This window comes from Notolepis coatsorum (genome assembly GCF_963971535.1).
Source record: "Notolepis coatsorum genome assembly, chromosome: 2".
Taxonomy (NCBI): domain Eukaryota; kingdom Metazoa; phylum Chordata; class Actinopteri; order Aulopiformes; family Paralepididae; genus Notolepis; species Notolepis coatsorum.
This window is the reverse complement of record NC_140166.1, coordinates 171186216-171207389: the sequence shown is the minus strand read 5'-3', so window position 1 is coordinate 171207389 and position 21174 is coordinate 171186216. Positions and strand designations below refer to the sequence as shown.

General features: G+C 43.5%; 2 protein-coding genes across 3 annotated transcripts in view; both read right to left on the bottom strand.

Annotated features, from left to right (window-relative positions):
* Positions 1-4278, bottom strand: part of espnla (espin like a) — a gene marked incomplete at its 3' end in the record, with an annotated part of 41648 nt that extends 37370 nt beyond the window's left edge. Inside the window, exons 1-2 of the mRNA XM_084308392.1 lie at positions 3885-4278; positions 2142-2332 (exon numbers count right to left, since the gene is read on the bottom strand). Coding sequence (XP_084164518.1) covers positions 2142-2332; positions 3885-4178 — 485 coding nt within the window. The 5' untranslated portion in view covers positions 4179-4278. The remainder of the gene's footprint in view (positions 1-2141; positions 2333-3884) is intronic.
* A 3984-nt stretch (positions 4279-8262) lies between these two features.
* The window catches only part of scly (selenocysteine lyase), a 58691-nt gene continuing 45779 nt past the window's right edge, over positions 8263-21174 (bottom strand). For both annotated transcript variants that reach the window (XM_084308733.1, XM_084308732.1), the window contains exons 7-13: positions 15750-15899; positions 15557-15663; positions 14211-14247; positions 13239-13322; positions 12944-13046; positions 11697-11772; positions 8263-8730 (exon numbers count right to left, since the gene is read on the bottom strand). In XM_084308733.1, the coding sequence (XP_084164859.1) occupies positions 8577-8730; positions 11697-11772; positions 12944-13046; positions 13239-13322; positions 14211-14247; positions 15557-15663; positions 15750-15899 (711 nt within the window). In that variant the 3' untranslated portion in view covers positions 8263-8576. The remainder of the gene's footprint in view (positions 8731-11696; positions 11773-12943; positions 13047-13238; positions 13323-14210; positions 14248-15556; positions 15664-15749; positions 15900-21174) is intronic.

Below are 21174 nucleotides of genomic sequence, written 5' to 3'. Positions count from 1 at the left end.
GTGAAAGTCAAAAGAAAAACCCGTTAGACCACAGTGGAGATAAGTAAAAGATCGACCATACATCAATCAATGGGAAGAGAGCCGTATTGTTATTCTGTATAACAGTTCAACTAATTATTTTCGCTAGCAAGATCTCATTTGATTATTCAATCCAGCAGGCAAGTTTAAAGAAATATAATCTGATTGATTGAGGTAATGAGGGACTTAAAATTAGCCTATAGATAACGCATTTAACTTGTCGGCGAGGCGATTGAGCCGTACTGCAATATGTTAATAAAGTTTTAAATCAATTAATCAATCAATGCCGCTAGAGAATCAGGATCTCTGCTCTCGACACTTGCTGCCTTCTCGGCTGAGGCGGGCACGCGCACTTATCCTGGGTCTCAAGTCTGGCTTGAGTTAACGAGACTGAATCCACCTTCGAGGAACAGGAAAATCCCGGCTTCAAACATCGGGGTTAACTGAATCTGGATAATGACATCTTGATCGACTTAGTTGAACCAGGTACGGGGAACGGGGCCCAGGCTGATTCCCGTCCTGTGATGACTTCCATGTTGAGCAGACAGCTTGCCAGCCGAAGGAACCAACTGGCTCCGCCTCTACATATCTACAGATCCCAGATCAGTCTAAGCGAGTGACCTGCAGTTACACCGGGATAGACGATAGGGGGCGCTTTTTTCCATTCTGAGCGCCTGGAGGAGCTGCTGTACCAACGGGAGACTCGGTTGATGAAATATGAAATCAGATCGCTAATAAACAAATAAAACGATATTTGTCATCATGGGCACTCAGTGGGGGGCCTAATAAAACGAGATATGTCGTCCGTGGCACTGAAAGTGTTTAAAGGGACTGCCACTTTATCATTTCAAACACAACACCAAGGATTCATCACTGGTGGCCATATTCAGACTAATTTACTCTCAATAACTGTCAAACTAAATGAATGTGTGCAAAACTGTTTAGAGGTCTTAGATATGTGTGAGATTATGTGCAAAGTAAACCAGCATTTTTTTGGTGAAGTGCCTGTTTAACCTCACTGTTTATAAAGCTAACCCTTGCCTTAACCCTAAGCTCAACCTCACTGGAGAGACATCAAGTTATAATGTTATAAATGCATTTCAACGAAACACATATACCATCTAGCCACGACCGCCAACAGGAGCATGTTCTTCAAGTTCTCACTCACCATACAGCAGAATTAAACTCTGCCGCATTATTACAATTCTAGAGTGAGTCATGGAACACTTTTATATACACACTATACAGTACACACTTTGACACGCTGCCGTAGCAGCTTCAGCAGTGGGAATCAAACCGGGAACCTTACGATTACCAGGCGACTGCTCTACCTCCTGAGCCACTGTCACCACTGATGCCTTTCAACGTGGACGTGGGTTTTTTGGAGGAATAAGACTGTCCCCTCTCTCAGTTGGGCTCTTTCACCCTTCCCCCCCAAATGTTCAGTCTCTCCCTTGTCCCCCCTCCCCTCTCCTGGGTGATTCGGTCTCTTACTTCCGGGTCCCCTAGCTAGTAACCTGGATGAGAGCCATCCAGCCATATCTCTGACTATTGATACTTTCATCTGAGTTAATAAATTGTATTAACCGGAATCATCGACTGAGTAAGTTATTACATGTTTCCCATTACATGTTATATATTACATGTTAACAGTACTGTATATTTGCATATTTTGTATGTCACAAATGTAACAGTACTGTATATCTGTATGTCATGATTAGATTAGATTATTATATCTGTATTATATCTGTATGTCACGTATGTCATAAATGTCATGGGGGACCCTGATGTAAACAAGACAAAAGTCTTTCTCTGATCTGCATCCCCTTAACAATTGTGTGTATTGAGCCATACTGTACTATACCCATTCTGCAATCTGTTAATTAAAGTTTTCAATCAATCAATCAATCAATCAATCCCACAGGTTACATGGGAGTCTTACCTGGGAGCCTGGCCGACCAGCAGCTCCAGACAGGTGAGGTGCCCCTTGGTGGGGTCAGGTGGGACTCTTACCTGGGAGCCTGGCTGACCAGCAGCTCCAGACAGGTGAGGTCCCCCTTGGTGGGGTTAGGTGGAGTCTTACCAGGTGAGGTCCCCTTTGAGGGGGTTAGGTGGAGTATTACCTGGGAGCCTGGCCGACCAGCAGCTTCAGACAGGTGAGGTCCCCCTTGGTGGCGGCGTAGTGAGCAGGCACCGCTCCGCACTTGGTCTCCACCTCAGCACCGCCCCCCACAGACAGCAGCCACCTCATGACGTCCACGCACCCGAAACGGGCCGCGAGGTGCAGCGCTGTGGCCCCGGCAGCATCCTGGTCCTGGGGGCATCCAGAAAACACAAAGTCCATTCGCCTGGTCTCTCTTTCAGTGGTGTTTAAAGGTGCTGTAAGCGGTATTATTTGGGTAAAATAAGTCTTAAAATAGCTCTACAGTCAGACACCCATCACTGATATAGTGTACCGTACACTGATACAGAGTGTTTGGTCAGTAACATAGGTCTCTCAGTCCCTCCGCTCTGCAGTAAACACAAAATACATTTCCTGGTATCCCGTTCCAACTTTATTCAACCAGAAGAAAGAACCCTAGATGTGCTGACATGTTGTTCACAATGTGTAAGTCACTTTGGATAAAAGCGTCAGCTAAATTACTAAATGTAAATGTAAAATTGTACTTATTTCAAGAAATCGTGCCAAGCCAAAATTGCTGGCAGATTATTTTACTTGTTTCAAGCACATATTTAAAACGTAAAACCAGTTTCTATTTCTCATTTTTATCAGACCGTGGAGCTGTCTCTCCTGATTGGATACAGTGGGAATGGGATACCAGTAACTGTATTTTCTGTTTACTGCAGAGCGGAGGGACTGGGAGACCTACGGTATGTTACTGACCGGACACTCTATATCAGTGATGGTCGGAATGTAGAGCTATTATTTTAACATAAGCTAACATGTTATTTTAAAACTATAACTCACTACTCACTACAACTCACTATAGCTGTAAATCTTGGTAAGGAGATGTAATTGTGTTTAAACTTTAAAGTCTTTGGTATAGGCCTAACTGTGGGCATAGGTATTTGAAAGATACATCCTACAGAAAGACAGGAGTCTAAAGGCCAGGCAAGTTTTGTGTACACAAATGTAGTAATGACACTCATGGTATGGAAATATTGGGCACATGTTGAAAAATACACACACAGCCAGGTAGATACTACTGTACATTACATACATTATACAGCAAAACTGTCACAGTGATCAAATCCAAAATCTTATTGAACGTTATGATGAAGGCAAACAAGGCATTTGAGTGTTCATCTCCTCATCCAATACCTACTCTGCTTAATGCCATCTTCAGTCATCAGAGGAAATACAGCAGATTTACTTCATTATCGACCTTCGTTCTTTCAATATCAAACCTCTCGACCTCTTGACCTCGTCAAAAGCTGCAGCAGAATCTCAACTAATCAATTGAGAATAATGTCAGAACTTCAAGCAGATGATGAGGAAAATGTGAAGGTTTGAGAACTCTAACTAAGAGCTAACCTTGGTTGAGACTGCCCCTGGTCCATCTGGACACAATTAAAGGGGCTATGTATGCATTACTAAGTCAGTAAGTCAACACCATGATGTAATCAGCTGTATTGTACTCAGTACTACAATAGGCTATACACAGTACACTACTTTCACAATAGCAGTGATACAATCCTACTATTTCTGGGGCTGATTAGGTTACTATCTAAAGCCACATCTAAAGCCACACATGAATGTGCAGGGCAATTACACACTTTACACATCCTCACTGGCTAATAACCAGTAACACATCCTCACCGGTTATCAGTCAGGTGTCCTGCTCCCGAATGGCACGGAGACTCACCTGAATGCTGCATCCTCCCTGGTCCACCAGCCACTGTAGTTCTCTCGCGTGGCCAGTAGCCGCCGCGTCGTGTGCCGGCGTGGCCCCGTTCAGGGCCCGGGCGTCGGCCGCCAGGCCCGCCTCGCCCACCAGGAAGCTCAGGCACTCCAGGCGGCCGCACCGCGCCGCGTGGTGCGCCGGGCCGGCACCTTGGACGTCGGCGACGGCCGCCGAGAGATGCCCGGAGGACGCGAGTTGCCGGAGGACCGTGAGATCCCCTATCCGAGCTGCCTGGATGCCCCGGTGCAGAACCATGCCTGGCACTTCCGGTAGCACCTCTCTCTCCCTGACTAGCTATGGCCCACCACACGGTACAACACAGGCTCGCTGGAGCTCCTCGGATCCCAGCAAGCGACTGTCTCTCACATGGCCTCACAGGCATGGGGTCGATAATACAATCATATTACACACACACATGTCCTCGTCGCCTCCTCCCGAGCTGGGAAAGCGACACCCGAGCGGGCGGGCAGGCAGCTGGAGAGCGCGGCTGTGGGATGGACGGGGCGGGGGTCGGGCCCAGCGAGACAGAAAGGTAATGAAAGACGGGTGGTGGAGGTGCAGGCGCTCGTGGCCTAAGCGCTGCTCCCCTTTGTGTGGCAGAGAACACATGCTGGCGAGACCTGCACCGCGCGCTTCACTGGACACGGGGGGAGCCAAGCGGCACGGAAACTTAAGTAACAGGAGAAGTCCGCGCCAAGGCATGGCAGGTTACAGGGGGTGTTTTTTTTTTTAAATACTATTTTATAATAATTACTCTGTTTGTGAGTGAATGGGACACACAAGACTGTTGAATCAACAGGATTTAACAGTCCATATGGGATTAAGATGTCTGATTAGGTAATGTACGTAAAACGACAGAGAAATTAAGAAAGTTGTTTTAAATAAAAAATAAAAAAGGTTATGTAAATGTTTTATTGGAATGAAACTTACATTTTCCATGTTTCTCCAGCTAGCGTTTACAAAGAGCTGATTGGCTAATCACACGTGGTTCTAACCAGCCTGCCAAGAAGTAGTGAGCAAGCAATCCATCCAACCCTCCATCCATCCATTAACATCATTCATCGAGACACTTAAAGGGGAGATGAAGCGTTAAACAATATGAGCCTAGTTTGTTTGTTGTGTACCTTGGGTAAGACATGGTCCTATAATCAAATGTGAAATCCTGCTTATCTGTCTGAAAACTCAAATGTAATTTCCCCGTTTTTGCCATGGGCGCCGCCATTTTAGATTTAGCTGGATGGTGACGTCACAGTGATGGTTTGGGCTGGGTCCGGTTTACAGTGCTGGTTAGATAGCTACGTAAATATGGAGTGTCGTGAAAGTCAGTCAGTAAATTGTCAACCAAATGTAACGTTACCTACAGAAAAAAAAAATATTATATAATTATATTATAATCTGCAAGACACCCCCCCCCCCCCCCCACAGTCTGAGTCAGAGCGATAGTTCAACTTGACTAACAGGGTGAAGTAGGTATCAGTTTCCTTTTTTTCCTCCCTCAATAATGTTATTTATGTACGTTATCATTATGTAAACAAATGCACATATGGATTGTTTGCTGCAACGTTTCTGAATGAATTGAAGCATTAATAAATAAGCAGATAATTTAATTAGATGTCCATAACATTTGTGTTTTTAATTAGCATATAGCCTAAATAAATATGAATTCAAGAAGTTAAATACTGAATTAACAACACATTTATTAACAGGCTGAAAGTTCAAACGAATAGCCTATTTAATAGGCTAAACACTGCGTAAAATATAGGCTAAGCGTTGGTAAAAGGCAACTTTTTTAAGCTATAGCCTTTTAAAACAGGCTAAACTTCGTTTTGGCTTATTGAGTTCACATTTCTTTGGTTTGCAGTGGTGCATCTGCGGGCCAATGTTCCGAGACATATTACATTTTATTTGTTAGGCTATTTGAATACACCAGCCCTAAATGGTGGATTCAAATAGCCTAACAATTATACAAATATATAAATATGTCTCGGAACATTGGCGGGGACACTGGACAGTCAGCTGAAGCGCGCCGTGGGCCATACATCCCAAACGTTGTAATCCTGCGTTTCAGGCATTATCTCGGAGTATGACATGAATATTTTCTTTCGGAATATGCCACGTCTGGAACATATTCTCGAATGCTGTTGCCAGCGCTGCAGCCTGCAGCCGGAGAACTCTTGGGAATGCAGGAGCGCTTTACGGAGTTGGAAGTCGCGTCAACCCACTGAGCTGTCAAACTCAGCATTGACATGGGGCTGACATCAGAGCTCCAAATATCACTGGTAAAGCTAATTGAAGAAACGTCTTCTTTCAGAAGGCTATCAATGTGCGAATACACTGCCTGGTAGAGCTCGGGTACAGGGCAATGTCTGAAAAATACGTGCGACCTGGGAGAGTGTAACACGGTCGTCGAGCCCTATTATTATTTTCTCTCTCTCTCTCTCTCTATATATACAGCGCTGTGTAACGTTGGTGTTGTGGTGTTGCCAAGGGAGAGGAGGGAGGGATATAACTACTCCCGCATCGATCTGCCGACGGCGACGGGCAGGGGATAACGGAGACAGAATAGACCTTTAGACTGAGTTTGGTTGAGGCTGAACTCATATAGCAACCAACAGACTTTAGGTGATAGCCTAATCTATACCTTTCTGTTGAACTCATTCTAATTATTAATCTGGACCTTCAGAACATGCAGTATTATTAATTTGCTCAAATGTTGTGGCCTCACACAGTGCCAACTGCAGGTCTCGCCATCTCATCTGCCAACTGCAGGTCTCGCCATCTCAAAGATGACAGAGCATACTATGCAGCATCCCCCTGTTGGGGTTGCTCACTGCTGTAAAATATTACATAAATGTGTTTGTATGAATAACGATATTTGAGGAGCCTAATAATATTGCTACAGCGTGCAATTCTCTGAGGTGGGAGGCTCCGCCTCCGGGCGAAACCATCTCTGTGACGTCAGCAACAAAATGGCGGTGCCCATGTTGATTTATGCTACATAAATGGACATAACAAATAGTTTTTTCTTAGAAACGCCTTATTTTTATAACGTGATTTTTTCTGTGGTTTATCTAAATACTAATTTGATGCTATGACTATGTTTATATCGCTATGCTTCATCTCCCCTTTAAAGGGGCACTTCAAGAAAAAAAAACAATGCTGATTTATTTAGCACATAATCTCACACACATCCAAAAACTCTAAAAGGTTTTGCACACATTCATTTAGTTTGACACTTACTGAGAGTGAATACAGTACATTTGAATATGGCCACCAGTGATGTCATCAGGGACATTGAATCCTTATGTTAACCCATTCTCCGCCAATCACGTGTTAAGGCGGGTTTCTCCGCCATGCGTTTTCTGCCAATCATGCCGTAAGGCGTGTTTGAGATCAATATTTCATATTTTCGTCATGGTATTCATATTTCACCCACGGAGTCTTGGCTGATGCTGTCTGAGCCATCACAACTCTGCAACGCTTCAATACCGCCACCTGGTGGCCGATCGGCGAGTTGCCAAACCGGAAGTGCCCATTGTAGCTCGGTCCGTCCCCTATTTTCGTCCGGCCACTCGTTTATCGTCCCGGGGCTCAATACAGACACCATCAATATGGATCTTTGCCATAACTCAATAATCAACATGATTTGGACGTGTATTAGTAATATACAAACCGGAAATGGATCGCATCGATCAACATCCCATAATTGGGATCTGTTTGCTCCACTCTCATCGCCCAACGCTACGAGGAGACTGGGGTGAGTTTCAGCGTTTTTCTTTATCATTTTCGATACAAACTGCTCTGATCAATATATCACCCATATTACATAAATCATTTAACGTCGGTCATTGAATTATAAACGACCCCCCCCCCCCTCCGTTCACCCGCAGATGATCAGTCATGACGTTTAGGACCATGTACAGTTGAAATTTTTAATATAGCATGGATCGGTATCAGACTGCATTTGATCATCTAATATATGCATTTATGCCTATATCTCACGTTCTATGAAATACTGCAGAAAAAGATAAAAACATATTTATACTCTAGATGGTATTTTAGTATGAATGTGTGAATGAAAAAGTAAAACGTTCCTACATCCTGAACGATAGATAATTGATGTTGAATGGGCCATAGTAATGTCAATTTAGCAATACAATTTAAAAAGTTATAGCCCTGCAAAGAAGGTGAACATCTCCATAGACAAATAGCGCTGGCAGAGGATGGTTTAGGATGATCAAAGTGGCGGCAGAGAATGGGTTAATTGCAGCACCATGAAATGATGTAGATGAAAATATTTCTTATAGGGACTGCTACCTTATCATTACAATAAGCTGTAATTAACACAACACAAGGATTCAATGTCCCTGATGACATCACTCAAACTAGGTGAATGTGTGCAAAACGGTTTTTGGATGTGTGTGTTTTTTTAAACATTTCTCCAGAATAGTTCATTCAATAATTTTTTTTTTATTAAGTTCAACTTCATGAATTTATTCATACAGCGGCACCTCTCCAGGCGTATTGAATAATTATAAAAAAAATAACAAATCACATAATCAATTACTGTAATCCAGCAGCAGAAATGCAACGCTGTCTCGATTCCCTTCTATATGTATCTCTTGTCTGTGCACTGTGTACCGAGGAGGGCCATCAGTCCATGTCCTCCAGCAGCCGGACAGTGTCCCTCAGGTCCTCCAGCGCCAGGTCCACGTCGGAGCGAGACGTCCCCCTGCCCACGCTCAGCCTCAGGGCGTTGGCCGCCACCTCGGAGGGAACGCCGCAGCTCAGCAGGATGTGCGAGGGCCTGGAGGATGAGGACAAGAGTTAGGAACATCTAGAGATGGGTACCGAATCCGCTACTTTTAAGGGTATCGACTGAATCACGTCGGTACTAGCGAGTACCGATTCACGTGAGATCCACCGGTGCCACATTTCAGTAATGCAATAAAAACATTTTTTAAGTCCGATGACGTCAACGCTTCGTTTACCGCGAAACGTCAACGTTCATGCGCACAATATAAGCTTACCTAGGATTTGACTTGATTCAACAACAAAGCAGTCGGGGCAATGGCAAGCCGAAAACGGTGAGGGGTCGCAAGTGTGGTTACACTTTACAAAGCTAGATGCAGACAACGCTCGCTGCAATATTATATATTATATATATATTAACAAATTGTTCTAAATAAATAATAATGATAATAAATAATTAGAAGTTTGGAATTTTTTTTTTACAGGTAGATTACATTTTTAGAGACTAAAGTACCGAAAAAAGGTACCATTGGGTACCGGTATCGATTCACATAGATTTGCACCAAAATGCGAATGGTACCCAACCCTAGGAACATCCTGCCTCAGGTGCTGGGAGGTGATAACCAGAGACCTGAGGACTAACCAAGTCCTTCGTACTTCCTTTTTCTCCCATTTTTCTATTTGTCTCCCATCCCAATTTCGTATTGTCCAATTCTACCCTCCCCTGTCTCGAACGCTGTTAGGCCATGCCTCCCACAAGCCGGCTGCAATGTGGACGAAGCCTTGCATCACGTGTCCCCTCCGGTACACGAGGAGGCAGCCGTCGCATCTTTTCACCTGCACAGCGCAATCTCTCAGCGGCGAGGGTCTGCGTGGGAGGGACACGCCGCCCCCGTTGCTTCCTGATTCTGCTGCGCAGGCGCACCAACCGACCTGTAGGAGTCGCTGTCCACAACGTCCGATCCCCACCCACCAGCTTCCCACCCCTAACACTGCCAATTGCGTTAGTATGAACGACCAGCCAAGCTGGTAGCAATGCCAAGAGCTGGGCTCGAACCCAGCATCTCCTGCATTAGTGGCGAGCGCCTTGCCCACTGCGCCACTTAGCCGCGTCCTTCGTACTTCCTGTAATGCGTCACCTGAGTTATACAAGCCTGAAAACTGTTCCCTTTTCATTCCACTGGCACAGCTTATAATGTGTTGTCTTCCTTTGTTAAGAGTATCTTGTGTAGAATCCAATGTAGGAGAGAATGTAGAACATGAAAAACTACGCCTCGATACGCCTTCATGAAATAAATAAATGTTCTGCTCTATAGGCCTTCATTAGACCTTCTGAAACACTAGCTCCTGGTAGCTCAATGGGCTAAGGCACAAGTGTCCTAATTGCTCCCTATGAGCAGGTCGGCACCTTGCATGGTCAGTGTATGAATGTGTGAGTGAATGGGTGAATGTGAGGAACACAATTGTAAAGCTTTGGATAAAAGCTCTATATAAATGCACCATTTACCAATTTGTTTTCAGGACTTGTGGCGCAGCATCATGTGACTTGCCTTGGTCATTAACTCTTTAATGGCCATACCCGAGTATAGTCGGGTTATCTCGCCAATGGTTGAGAGTATACTCAGGTTTTGATCCTTTGATATTTTCCTTTGATCCCCGTTCTATACGGTCAGCTGGAGCCATCTAGGTGTCTATGATTCATCTGACTACGTTGGAATTGCAATGACGATCAAATATCACCAGGTGGGGACCCCGTACCTTTGAACTGGAATGGCTTGGAAAGGAATGAACTGGAATGGCTTGGTGTGGATGCGTGATTTTTTCCCGTAGCCTCTTTGATTGCAGCGAAGAAGAAAAAGACGCTCTCCGATTGGCTAACCCTAACCCTAACTCTAAGCATAACCACGTCGAAAGAGGGCCTAAGCATAACCACTTCGAAAGAGGGCCTAAGCATAACCACTTCGAAAGAATGCCTAAGCATAACCACTTCGAAAGAATGCCTAAGCATAACCACTTCGAAAGAATGCCTAAGCATAACCACTTCGAAGCAGAGAATATATGTACAAGGCGGAAGAGACCCTTCGGAGCTAAACCAGTCAGAGAGGGTCTTCCTTCTTCGCTGTACACGGCCTAGCCAATCAGAGAGCGTCTTCGCAAACAGAGGCTACGGAAAAAAATCACGCGTCAGAGAGGGTCATTTCTTCTTCGCTGTACGTGGCCTAGCCAATCAGAGAGCGTCTTCGCAAACAGAGGCTATGGAAAAAACACGCGGTGTCGATACATGTTTTCCTTTTTTTGGCAAGGGCTCCTCCTCCTGCCTGAACACAGAGACACAGCGATCGCCTCGAAATTGTGTTGCCTGAAGCGTATTTCCCATATAAACGAGTATAGACATATACACTGGTAATCGCGATGACAATGCGATCACTTGGAATTATTACTTTTGGAATACCTTCTGGCTAAGGTAAGGTATATTCTATCTCTATTTTACCAAACCTGAAACATGTTTTTGTAACGATCACAGTTTTGTGTTTTACCGGACGTAAGACATGCTCGACAAACACGATCACAGTTTTGAGTTAAAATGACCCCCCCCCCCCCCGCCCCCCTTGATGATTTTGTGAAGACACATATGTACATGGTATATACCTTTGATTTGGGAGTATTTGGGGCTTCAGGGGATCAACCAGAACGATTTGGGCTTATTGCATATAATGTGTCATATCTCGTGATCTATGGAAAAAGACTGGATTATTCCGAAAATGGGGCGATGTTTAGCGTGTAACAAACTAGTGTGTAGAAATTAGCTGATTAGTCAGTAATGGACTATGAACAATGCCTGTAAAATGAGCCATACTATTGTCTCCATAGCTATAATACAGAACACACAATGGGTCTGCAAACATGGTCATTAACGCTGGCGCCAAACAGTGCAGATGGCGAAAGCTATAGTGGCCGTGAATGAGTTAATAAAGTCTGGGTCTCGACATAGCTACAGTAAACGTGTGAGAGACTCTTCACCTGTCTCCGCTGGCTGAGTGGCAAGCAGCACCAACGCTGGCCAACAACCTCTTGCAGCTGGACAATACCTTACGGCCTAAAGCGGGGGGGGGGGGGGGGGGGGGGGAGAGAGAGAGAGAGAGAGAGAGAGATTAATCATTCAAGCCCCTTTGTAGTTTACAAATAGCCCCACCGCAGGTCACGACCTGCCACTGACAAACATAGGTGTAGGGTTAAAGGGTTAAAGGGTACAGTCTTGAGCAGCAGGGCGACACAGACACAAATTACAAAGAGGCAAGGGAGCAATGATGCACCATTAACTTGTAATCTTCCCCCCATAAAGGACACATTACATGTAACAGCATCTTATAATGTTTGGCCTAGAATGGATAGATTACATTGTAACATTACCAGAGGCGGGGAGGAACCGAGACGTGGGACTCCTGAGCTATTTCCATCACCATCTCTGGGACCGCAGACTATGCCGAAATAAACGAAGTGCGGTAAAGGTATAGGAGGCGTATTTGACTGAGCAACAGATTTGTCATGTTTAGGGTTTTAGAAACATGTTGACATTTTAAACTCAGAATGTCGTTCAGCAGATTTTAAATTTTAAATTTTTTTTTAAGGGATCAATATCTGAAATGAAGAAGAGGGAAAAACTAAAATAACTACTAACCTTCGTACTGTCTTTTACCAGTATGCACTCTGCTACTAAGGAATCTACCTATATTACTAGCTACTATGCCAATATGTCTATACTATGCCTCACATTGACCCATTCACTCACACACTGACGGCGGAGGCGACCATGCAAGGTGCCAACCTGCTTAAGTGTCTTGCTCAAGGACACTTCGACATGCTGCTGGGAGGAGCTGGAATCGATTACCAGGCGACCGTTTTTACCTCCTGGGCCACTGTCGCCCCACTGTAGCACTCAAGTTCGACGCTGTTTAACGAACAATCTTACTTACACATAGCTGCCAGAGTTGTACCCTTCCTGCTGACAGAACTTGTAAGTCACTAAATTAATAGATATAAAATGTAAATGTTGTTATATTTTGGGTGCATAATGATGATGTATTTAATTTGATGGATTTATAAACAACGAGGGTGAGCTAGGGTAACGATTTGGCTAATTTTGAAAGTATTTCATTCACAATATTGAAATTGACATTCCTGATATTTAAGCAGTTCCTATGTATCAGCCTCTTTGACATTACCTTGTAATCTTTGGCCCAGAATGGATGCATTACATGTAAAATCACCTTGAAATCTTGGACCCAGAATGGACACGTTACATGTGTTAGGAAGGCCATCAGAGCCAGGGAAATAGCTGTTAAAGTGGATCCTCTCTTCACCAAAGACAACCTGGAAAACACACAGTATAATGTTTGATGTTAAACTAGAGAAATATACAGTATTTTCAGCTAGAAGTATTTTCAGGTAATCATTTCTAAGTCCTTGAAACGGCATCAATCTGAAATACATCATAACTAAATATTGATATTGTCTAAGTTGTGAGTTCTTTACTATCCCTCTAGAAGAGTAAATGGGACATACCCTCAGCTGTTCCTCCAAGTAAAGTTTGATGTTTCGCATATGACTCTCGTACTCGGATAGATTGGAGTTCACCAACTCTGCAGCCTGACAGATGAAATGAATAACTCATTGTGAAAAAGTCAATGACATGGCAATAAAATTTCTGTGACCGATTGTAATTTTTTTTTTTTTCTTTTATTGAGGGCTAAACTGGTTCATGGTGAACTACAACGCTGCCCCCGTTGCTTCCTGATTCTGCTGTACAGGCGCACCAACCGACCTGTAGGAGTCGCTGTCCACAACGTCCGATCCCCACCCACCGGCTTTCCCACCCCCTAATACTGCCAATTGTATTAGTATGAACGACCAGCCAAGCCGGAAGCAACGCCGAGAGCTGGGCTCGAACCCAGCATATCCTGCGTTAGTGGCGAGCGCCTTGCCCACTGCGCCACTTAGCCGCCTCATAACATACTGCAATTTCAAATGGCAGGTATTTCTTCAATATGTCAGACCATTTAAAAGTTCATATTTTACTTTCAGTCACAGTTCTTTCTTATTTTTTATGTCCACTTTTGAAAACATTACAGTATTTGTCACTGACCCAGAAACTGTTTTGCTGTTAAAGGTGCTATAGATAACATGCAGCCACTAGATGTCACACTAGAGCACCAACATGTCATTTATACAATCAGGTGCATTCCATGTGGGGAAATGGGAAGTAGGGAGGGGATACATGCAACGCAACATGTAAACAACAACATTTATTTTGGACCCGCCAATTTTTTTAATGATTCATTAATTAATCAATACTTTTTGGAGGGGAAAAGCAATACTTTCTAAAAGCGATATGGATGTATTATAAAAATCATTTTAAAAGACTACTCTACATAACATTTTTATCTATAGCACCTTAAGTGGATCAAACTGTATGTGGTTTACTTTCACTATATGTTTGTCACTAGTTTTCCAACAGGAGGAAGGCAGCAGACCTACCTTTCCCAGACCTGCTATCATTGGCGTGTTCTCAGTGCTGTAACATTCATGCAAGACAAAAAGAGATCCCAGTAGGTTTATTTGCATGCAGCTCATTTTGATGTCTGTGGTTTAGGCTTGTTGTCCTTGACTAAAGTTCTTAGTCAGCTAATAGTCACATCACTTTGTAGACTAAATTAGGGCTGCAATTAACCAGTATTTTGATAGTCAATTAATCTATTGATTATTGAAACAATTCATTGATTAATTGGATAAAAAGAAAAAAGATACATTTTATGCAAAAAAGGGCAAATTAACGGTTATAAAACAAAAAGCAAATGTATATGTATGCTATACATCAAGAGTGCAAAATATAAATATATACAGTATATATATATATATTTAAACCTGTAAAATATGAAAAATATAAAAACCTGTTTACGTCTTCAGTTTGAAAGGATCTTAACGGTTTAAATAATAATAAAGAAAAACATAAAACACAAACTAAGAGTTAAGAGGCATCAAATGGCTTCAACAAGGCTGTGGAGGTGCAGCGCCACATAGACCCACTAATCCATTATAAAAAGGTTGTTGCCAAAATGTTTTATAGTCAATTAGTTGTTGCAGCCCTAGGCTAATCAATCACTTGATATTAACGACAAATCTGTCAAATTGTGTTTCCCATACGCAGTCATGCAGAAGAACCTCTTTAAGTTGAGATAAGTTGTACCTTTATTAATCAACTTGGGGGGGGATTTGTTCTCTGCATTTGACCCGTTCTAACTGTTTAGGTGCAGTGGGGCAGCAACACATATTGCGGCTATGTCTCCAGTTGTCATGCCAGTACCTTGGTCACGGGCAGGAACCCAGGACCGTCTTGTTGTGAGGCACCAGTGCTAACCACAGCGCCACCGTGCCGCCCAGTGCTTACCAGAGATGTGCCTATCATTCAGGAAATAACTCATTCAGTGTGGAAAAAGCTACTAATAAAGTCTTGGTCGCAGCCATAGTGCAGTTGCTTCATGTATGCATTTAGTTGACTTTAGCTTAGTTTAGTTTATTTGACAATTATTAAAATACATGTTACATGTAAAAACAAGTCATGGATCCTAAGATTATCAGGGATAGAACAAAAAAGTTATTTCCATTGTGGTCCTTGGTCTCGGCAGCACATATTATTTACATAAACATTATTATCATCAGCCTGCAGTATATTGCGAAAAGTCAAATTAAACAATCTTTTTTTTTTTTTTACAGATCTTGTGCACTAAAGCAGGAAGCCTCCCTCCACTGTCTCCTGAGTTTACTCTGGACATGTATGCTAGTTGTTTGACGAAAACTCCGGAGGGACTATACTAAATCATTACCCTGGTCTGAAGTTCCTTTCTTGTCCTCCTCCAAACAGCAGGGGGTACAGTGGTGTCGTGGTGCCAGGGCCCTTCACGTACAAGGCACCGATCCGGGGCGCGTAGAACTAGGAGTTTAACGAGAACTTTAGGTAGCGTTCTTGTGATCGCTGCGAGCATAAATCATGGTAATTGTACATCGTGGAGCCCTGACCTTGTGTCCTACAATGGTAAGATAGTCCACTTCCAGGTCACAAGCGTCCACTCTCACTTTCCCCAAAGCCTGGGCTGCGTCTGTGTGGAGGAGGATTCTGGGACGTTGTTTGTTGAGAGATTTGATTCTGCGGCAGATCTCTCGGACTGGCTGTGAATAGGAAGGTGTTTCAGTGTGACTGGGACTGCATTAACACTTTGAATGCCGACGACGTGTATTCTCGTCTTATCAGACCCCCTGTTGCGTGCCGACGACGTGTATTGTCGTTTGATTTTTTTATTAGCGATATGAATTCATATTTCATCAACCGAGTCTCCCGTTGGTACAGCACTCTCTAGGAGCTCAGATGGGGAAAAACCGCCCCCTATCGTCTATCCCTGTGTAACTGCAGGTCAGTCGATTATACTGGGAGCTCCCTGTGGGGGTGGCCAACTGGCTCCACTGTGCTGGCGAGCCGTCTGATGATGAGGGATCTGATCGCGAGTTGGAAAGCAGCCTGGAATATATATTTACAGCAGCCAATAATCAATCAATAAACGCGATCGATATTTGGAATGGCGATCAGGAATTGGAATAATCTTTTTGGAGAACATCTGATCTAAGGTAAGGAGTCTATGTTACCAGTTTTAAGATAATCAGAACTGTATTCACTGAGATATCAGCATGTGCCGTGTGTGTGTATGTGTGTGTGTGATCTTGAGGAAATGGATAATAGGTTTTTCAGCCCGCCTCTATAGCGTGCATAAGTACACATATACTATCGATAATCTAGCGTTTATTTGAAAACGATTCATAAATAGGCCGACAAATGACAACGTGTCTAGTGTATTCGAGAATATTCCAATAAATGCCGTTTTATTTTCCAAAAATTTTCGAGAGAACGATAGCTTTTCGAAATGCTATAAAAAGGATATGAACCGATTAAAAAACAATCCGTTTCGACAATGTTGACTGCAAACAAGTCATTGATAAGCGATGGGCAGATTAGACACATAGCCATAATTTAAAACATAGATTATGCGTTTTTAACGCTAACATTGAAGTGGATGATGGCATTCAACGGGGTAAAAAGGTAAACAAGGCCGGCACTGATAGTGTTAACACTTTCGGGGCCACTTGGATGCGTCTAAAATTACTGTAGACGGCCAGCATATCATAATAGACTTGCACAGTCCGTGGGGATGTTTGTAGAGCTAAATCTATACTTTATAGTATTGCTATCTGTCCATTCTCATTGTCAATTGAGACCATAAACCGTCCCTTCAAAATGGCTTAAAGAAATAATTTTTTCAGCAATACGTTCTCATTTTATAGCGTCTTGAATATAAGTATTATAAGGGATTTCGGCTGGGATATTTACTGGAAGGCGAGATAAAGGCCGCTAAGCTACTAATGTTATATCCAATGGCATTTCGGTTATACAGAAGCTAAAGCTAAAACTCAAACTGCATATGATCGGTATGATGGTCCACCACGAATGCATGAAAGGGGGGGGGGGACGTCGTTTCTGATTATTGATTACCAATAACTGCGTTAGCCTCATTCATTGATCGAGTGGATGGCTATCAAAACAATGCCTGATCAGCGTGTAATTTACGTGAAAAGGATCGAGATTCGAGCTGCGGCGTGGGGGCGGGTCCTAAACACTCGTCAAAACAAGCGCTTGTAGGAATGGCTTGGACAACTGACCCCGCCCGCCCGTTCATGTGCAATGCCCGATAACGTCAGAGACAGGATCGCTGTGGATATCTGGAATGGCGATCAGATAATTGGATAATTTTTTTTGCATTACATCAGAGACAAGGTAAGGACTCTATATTACCGATCTTGCGTTGATCTGATATTTTTTTCCCAGCGATTGCTCTGTGTCTGTGTGTATGTGTGTGTGCTGTGTCCCGTTGGCAGTGATCACAGCACGGAGGTGCGCCCGCTCCAACCCCCCTTTCATGTATGCATGAGGAGACATAATACCAATAATCTAGCGTTGATTTCAGGATGATTAGATAATCAGGCAGAAAATGGCAACGTGATAAGTGGATTTGTAAAGGGCTGTTTTGACAAGTTCCCTGGAATTACACAGGAACACTCTACCACTATACTCATATTCACCACGGTATAAAACGGAAATGTATAGATGAAAAAATTATCTGTTTTTTGCATGTTGACCGGAAGAAACCCACTGACAATCGACGGCGTTATTAGATCCATAGCTATAATATAAAATATAGGTTTAGCTCTACAAACAAGGTGAGCGTTTACATGGGGTTAATGGGCGGCAAGGCCTATGCACTTCCTGGAAGGGGGCGTGGCACCCAATGTGTTAAAGGACTTAAAGGCTTTATTAATTAAACTGGGAATTATGAGTGAGCACACTATTATGACACTTTTCTTAGAATTTATCGACTTGACAAGAATTCTCCAATTGAAGATTCTTCATCCACATGGGACCATGAGCAGAGTTACAGGCAGGACAAGTTGGACTAGAAAGACAATGGACCTCATTCACCAAGATTTCTCTTACAACAACCTCCTTGGAAGAGAAAGCCGACGACAATTAACCCCAGATTCACCAACGCGTGGAGAGGTTGTCTTAACTTGCCAAATGATCACAGCTGCGAACCCCTGAATGATCGTGTGTCACTCATTCACAAACTGGGGAGCGCGTTCTCGTTTACTTCATTTGCATAGACACGCCCCTCCAGCTCATTATAATGCGAGGGCCGTGCGCAAAACAAGGGTCAGCATGGCCCCGTATTCAACACACACGCGCGCGCGTACTGTATAGTCTAAAGCCTACTGTTGCTGGAACGATCCGTTGCACATATAGTGTGTGTGTGTGCTGAGGCAGGTGGCCAGGAGCGCGAAACAAGACAATATAAATATGGTATATTAATACAGTCTATTCCACTATAGCTATAGTGTGCTGTATGATGAAAATGTGCTGCATACAGTACACCAGCAGTGCCACACTTATTCTATGACACCCTTGTTTGATATTATTGAAGTGATGTGTTTAGTTCTTGAGAGAAATTGTAAGCTGTATCCAATAGTGACAAAATCAAGTAAGTCAAATTCATGCTTAATCATCCTACATCCCTGCAATTAATCACTGTCGGACTTGGACAGCACGTCTGTTGTCCGGGCAAGATGAGCAGTGGAATGTTTATCCACTGGCTCTTACAATGTATACAATAAGCAATGTCCAAAAAATAAATAAAACCAACAATAAATAATAACAATATTTATCTGATTTTTTTTTTTATCCACTTTTTCTCCCATTTTCTATATTTTCTCCCATCCCAATTTCGTATCATCCAATTCAACCCTCCCCTGTCACGAACGCTGTTTCTTGCCTCCCACAAGCCGGCTGCAATGTGGACTAAGTCATACATAGCACAAGTCCCCTCCGGTACTTGAGGTAACAGCAGTCGCATCTTTTCACCTGCGCAGCTCGATCTCTCAGTGGCGAGGAGTAACGCGCGGGAGGCTCACGCTGCCCCCGACACTTCCTGATTCTACTGCGCAGGCGCACCAACCGACCTGTAGGAGTCGCTGTCCACAACGCCCGATCCCCACCCATCAGTTTCCCACCCCCTAATACGGCCAATGTGTATTAGTATGAACGACCAGCTAAACTGAAAGCAATGTGGAGCGCTGGGCTCGAACAGGCAAGCCCAGCGTCTCCGTCATTCGTGGCGAGCGCCTTGCCCACTACGCCACGTAGCCGCCCAATATTTATCTGATTTATTTAGTTATTTATTCACCGTCATTTGCAGTGTTTGTGTAGTGCTATTATTTATCTTCGGACATCACGATGCATCGTTGGGGCATGACTGTAAATGCAAAACTTAATTTTTTATCATAAAAATATTGTCGTATTTATTATTATAATTTTTTTTAATCAAATCTTCATATTTATTATTATTATGATTATTTAATTCAAGGGATGTCTGTAGAGTCAACATGAACGCAATCACCATGATTCCTCCAAAATAAAGCCCTTAACTCATTGAGCGCCACGCCCCTTCCGGGAAATTATAGCTAGATAACCATCGCTTTAATCAATGGAAGGACGGGGATATTTGCAAGTGCTTAAAATATATCTTAAATTATGGCTATGGGTCTAATACACACGTCGCTTATCAATGAGTTGCTTGCAGTCAACATGTACAAAATGGGGATCAAAGTGGGTCTTGAGAGCCATGTCATCTCTTTATACGCGGACGACATAGTCCTGTTTCTAACCAATCTTGACTCATCCATGCCTGCCCTTATGGAACTACTGTCAAAGTATAATGTAATCTCAGGCTACAAGGTTAATGCACAAAAAAGCGTGTCCATGCCCCTTAACTCACTAGCCGAAAAAATACCAAGGTCCAATTTCCCCTTCCAGTGGAACTCACAATTTGTAACATATTTGGGTCTAAAGATCCCGAACCAAATAGATAGAATTGTCTTACTAAATCATGACCCACTACTTAAAAAAGTGGAGAAGGACCTAGATAGATGGATGCAGCTACCTCTCTCGCTAATCGGACGCGTGAACTGCATTAAGATGAACGTCCTTCCTAAATTTGTCTATCTTTTTCAAACCCTCCCTATATCTATACATAAGAACTTCTTCAAGAAATTACAAAGGATAATATCTGCATTCATATTGAGGAGGAATATGAATGGTATGGAAACAGCACGGCACAGGACAAGAAGGCCCTACAGAGAGTGGTGCGCTCAGCCGAGCGTACCACGGGTATTGCACTACCCCCCCTGCAGGTTCTATACAACAAGAGGTGCAAATCCAGAGCCTGCAGGATAATGAAAGACCCTCACCACCCCAATAACAGCCTGTTTCAGCTGCTGAGGTCAGGCAGACGCCTGCGAACCCCAGCTACTAGGACAGAGCGGCTTAGGCTCAGCTTCTTCCCCCAGGCCATCAGAGCCATGAACAATGAACATTGAGTGCTCAGAACATTGAACTGTCCACACACAAGCACACATGAACACACACACGACACGCACACTGTGCACGCCCACACACGAGCAGCCACTTAACACTTTAACATGAGCGGGCACACACTCATGTCGCACACACGCACACTTATGGCCAAAGGAAAGGACACTTTAAATTAGAATAACAGGAACAGTGTATTGCACTACCAAAGCTAACTAGCATGTCCCACATCATGCTCTGTAAATAACTATGTACAGATACCGAGATGTCACTCCATGTTACCTGTTAACTGTTACTGCACAATGTTGTTTTCTTCTTTTGATTCTATTATATGTACCACTGTATTGCACATCGTTGCGGGCAAGACCACCCGCATTTCATTGTATACCTGTATGCCGTGACAATTAAAACTCTTGACTTGACTTGACTTGACTTGTTATTACTGGGCTGCACAGACAAGGGCTCTGTGGATTTGGC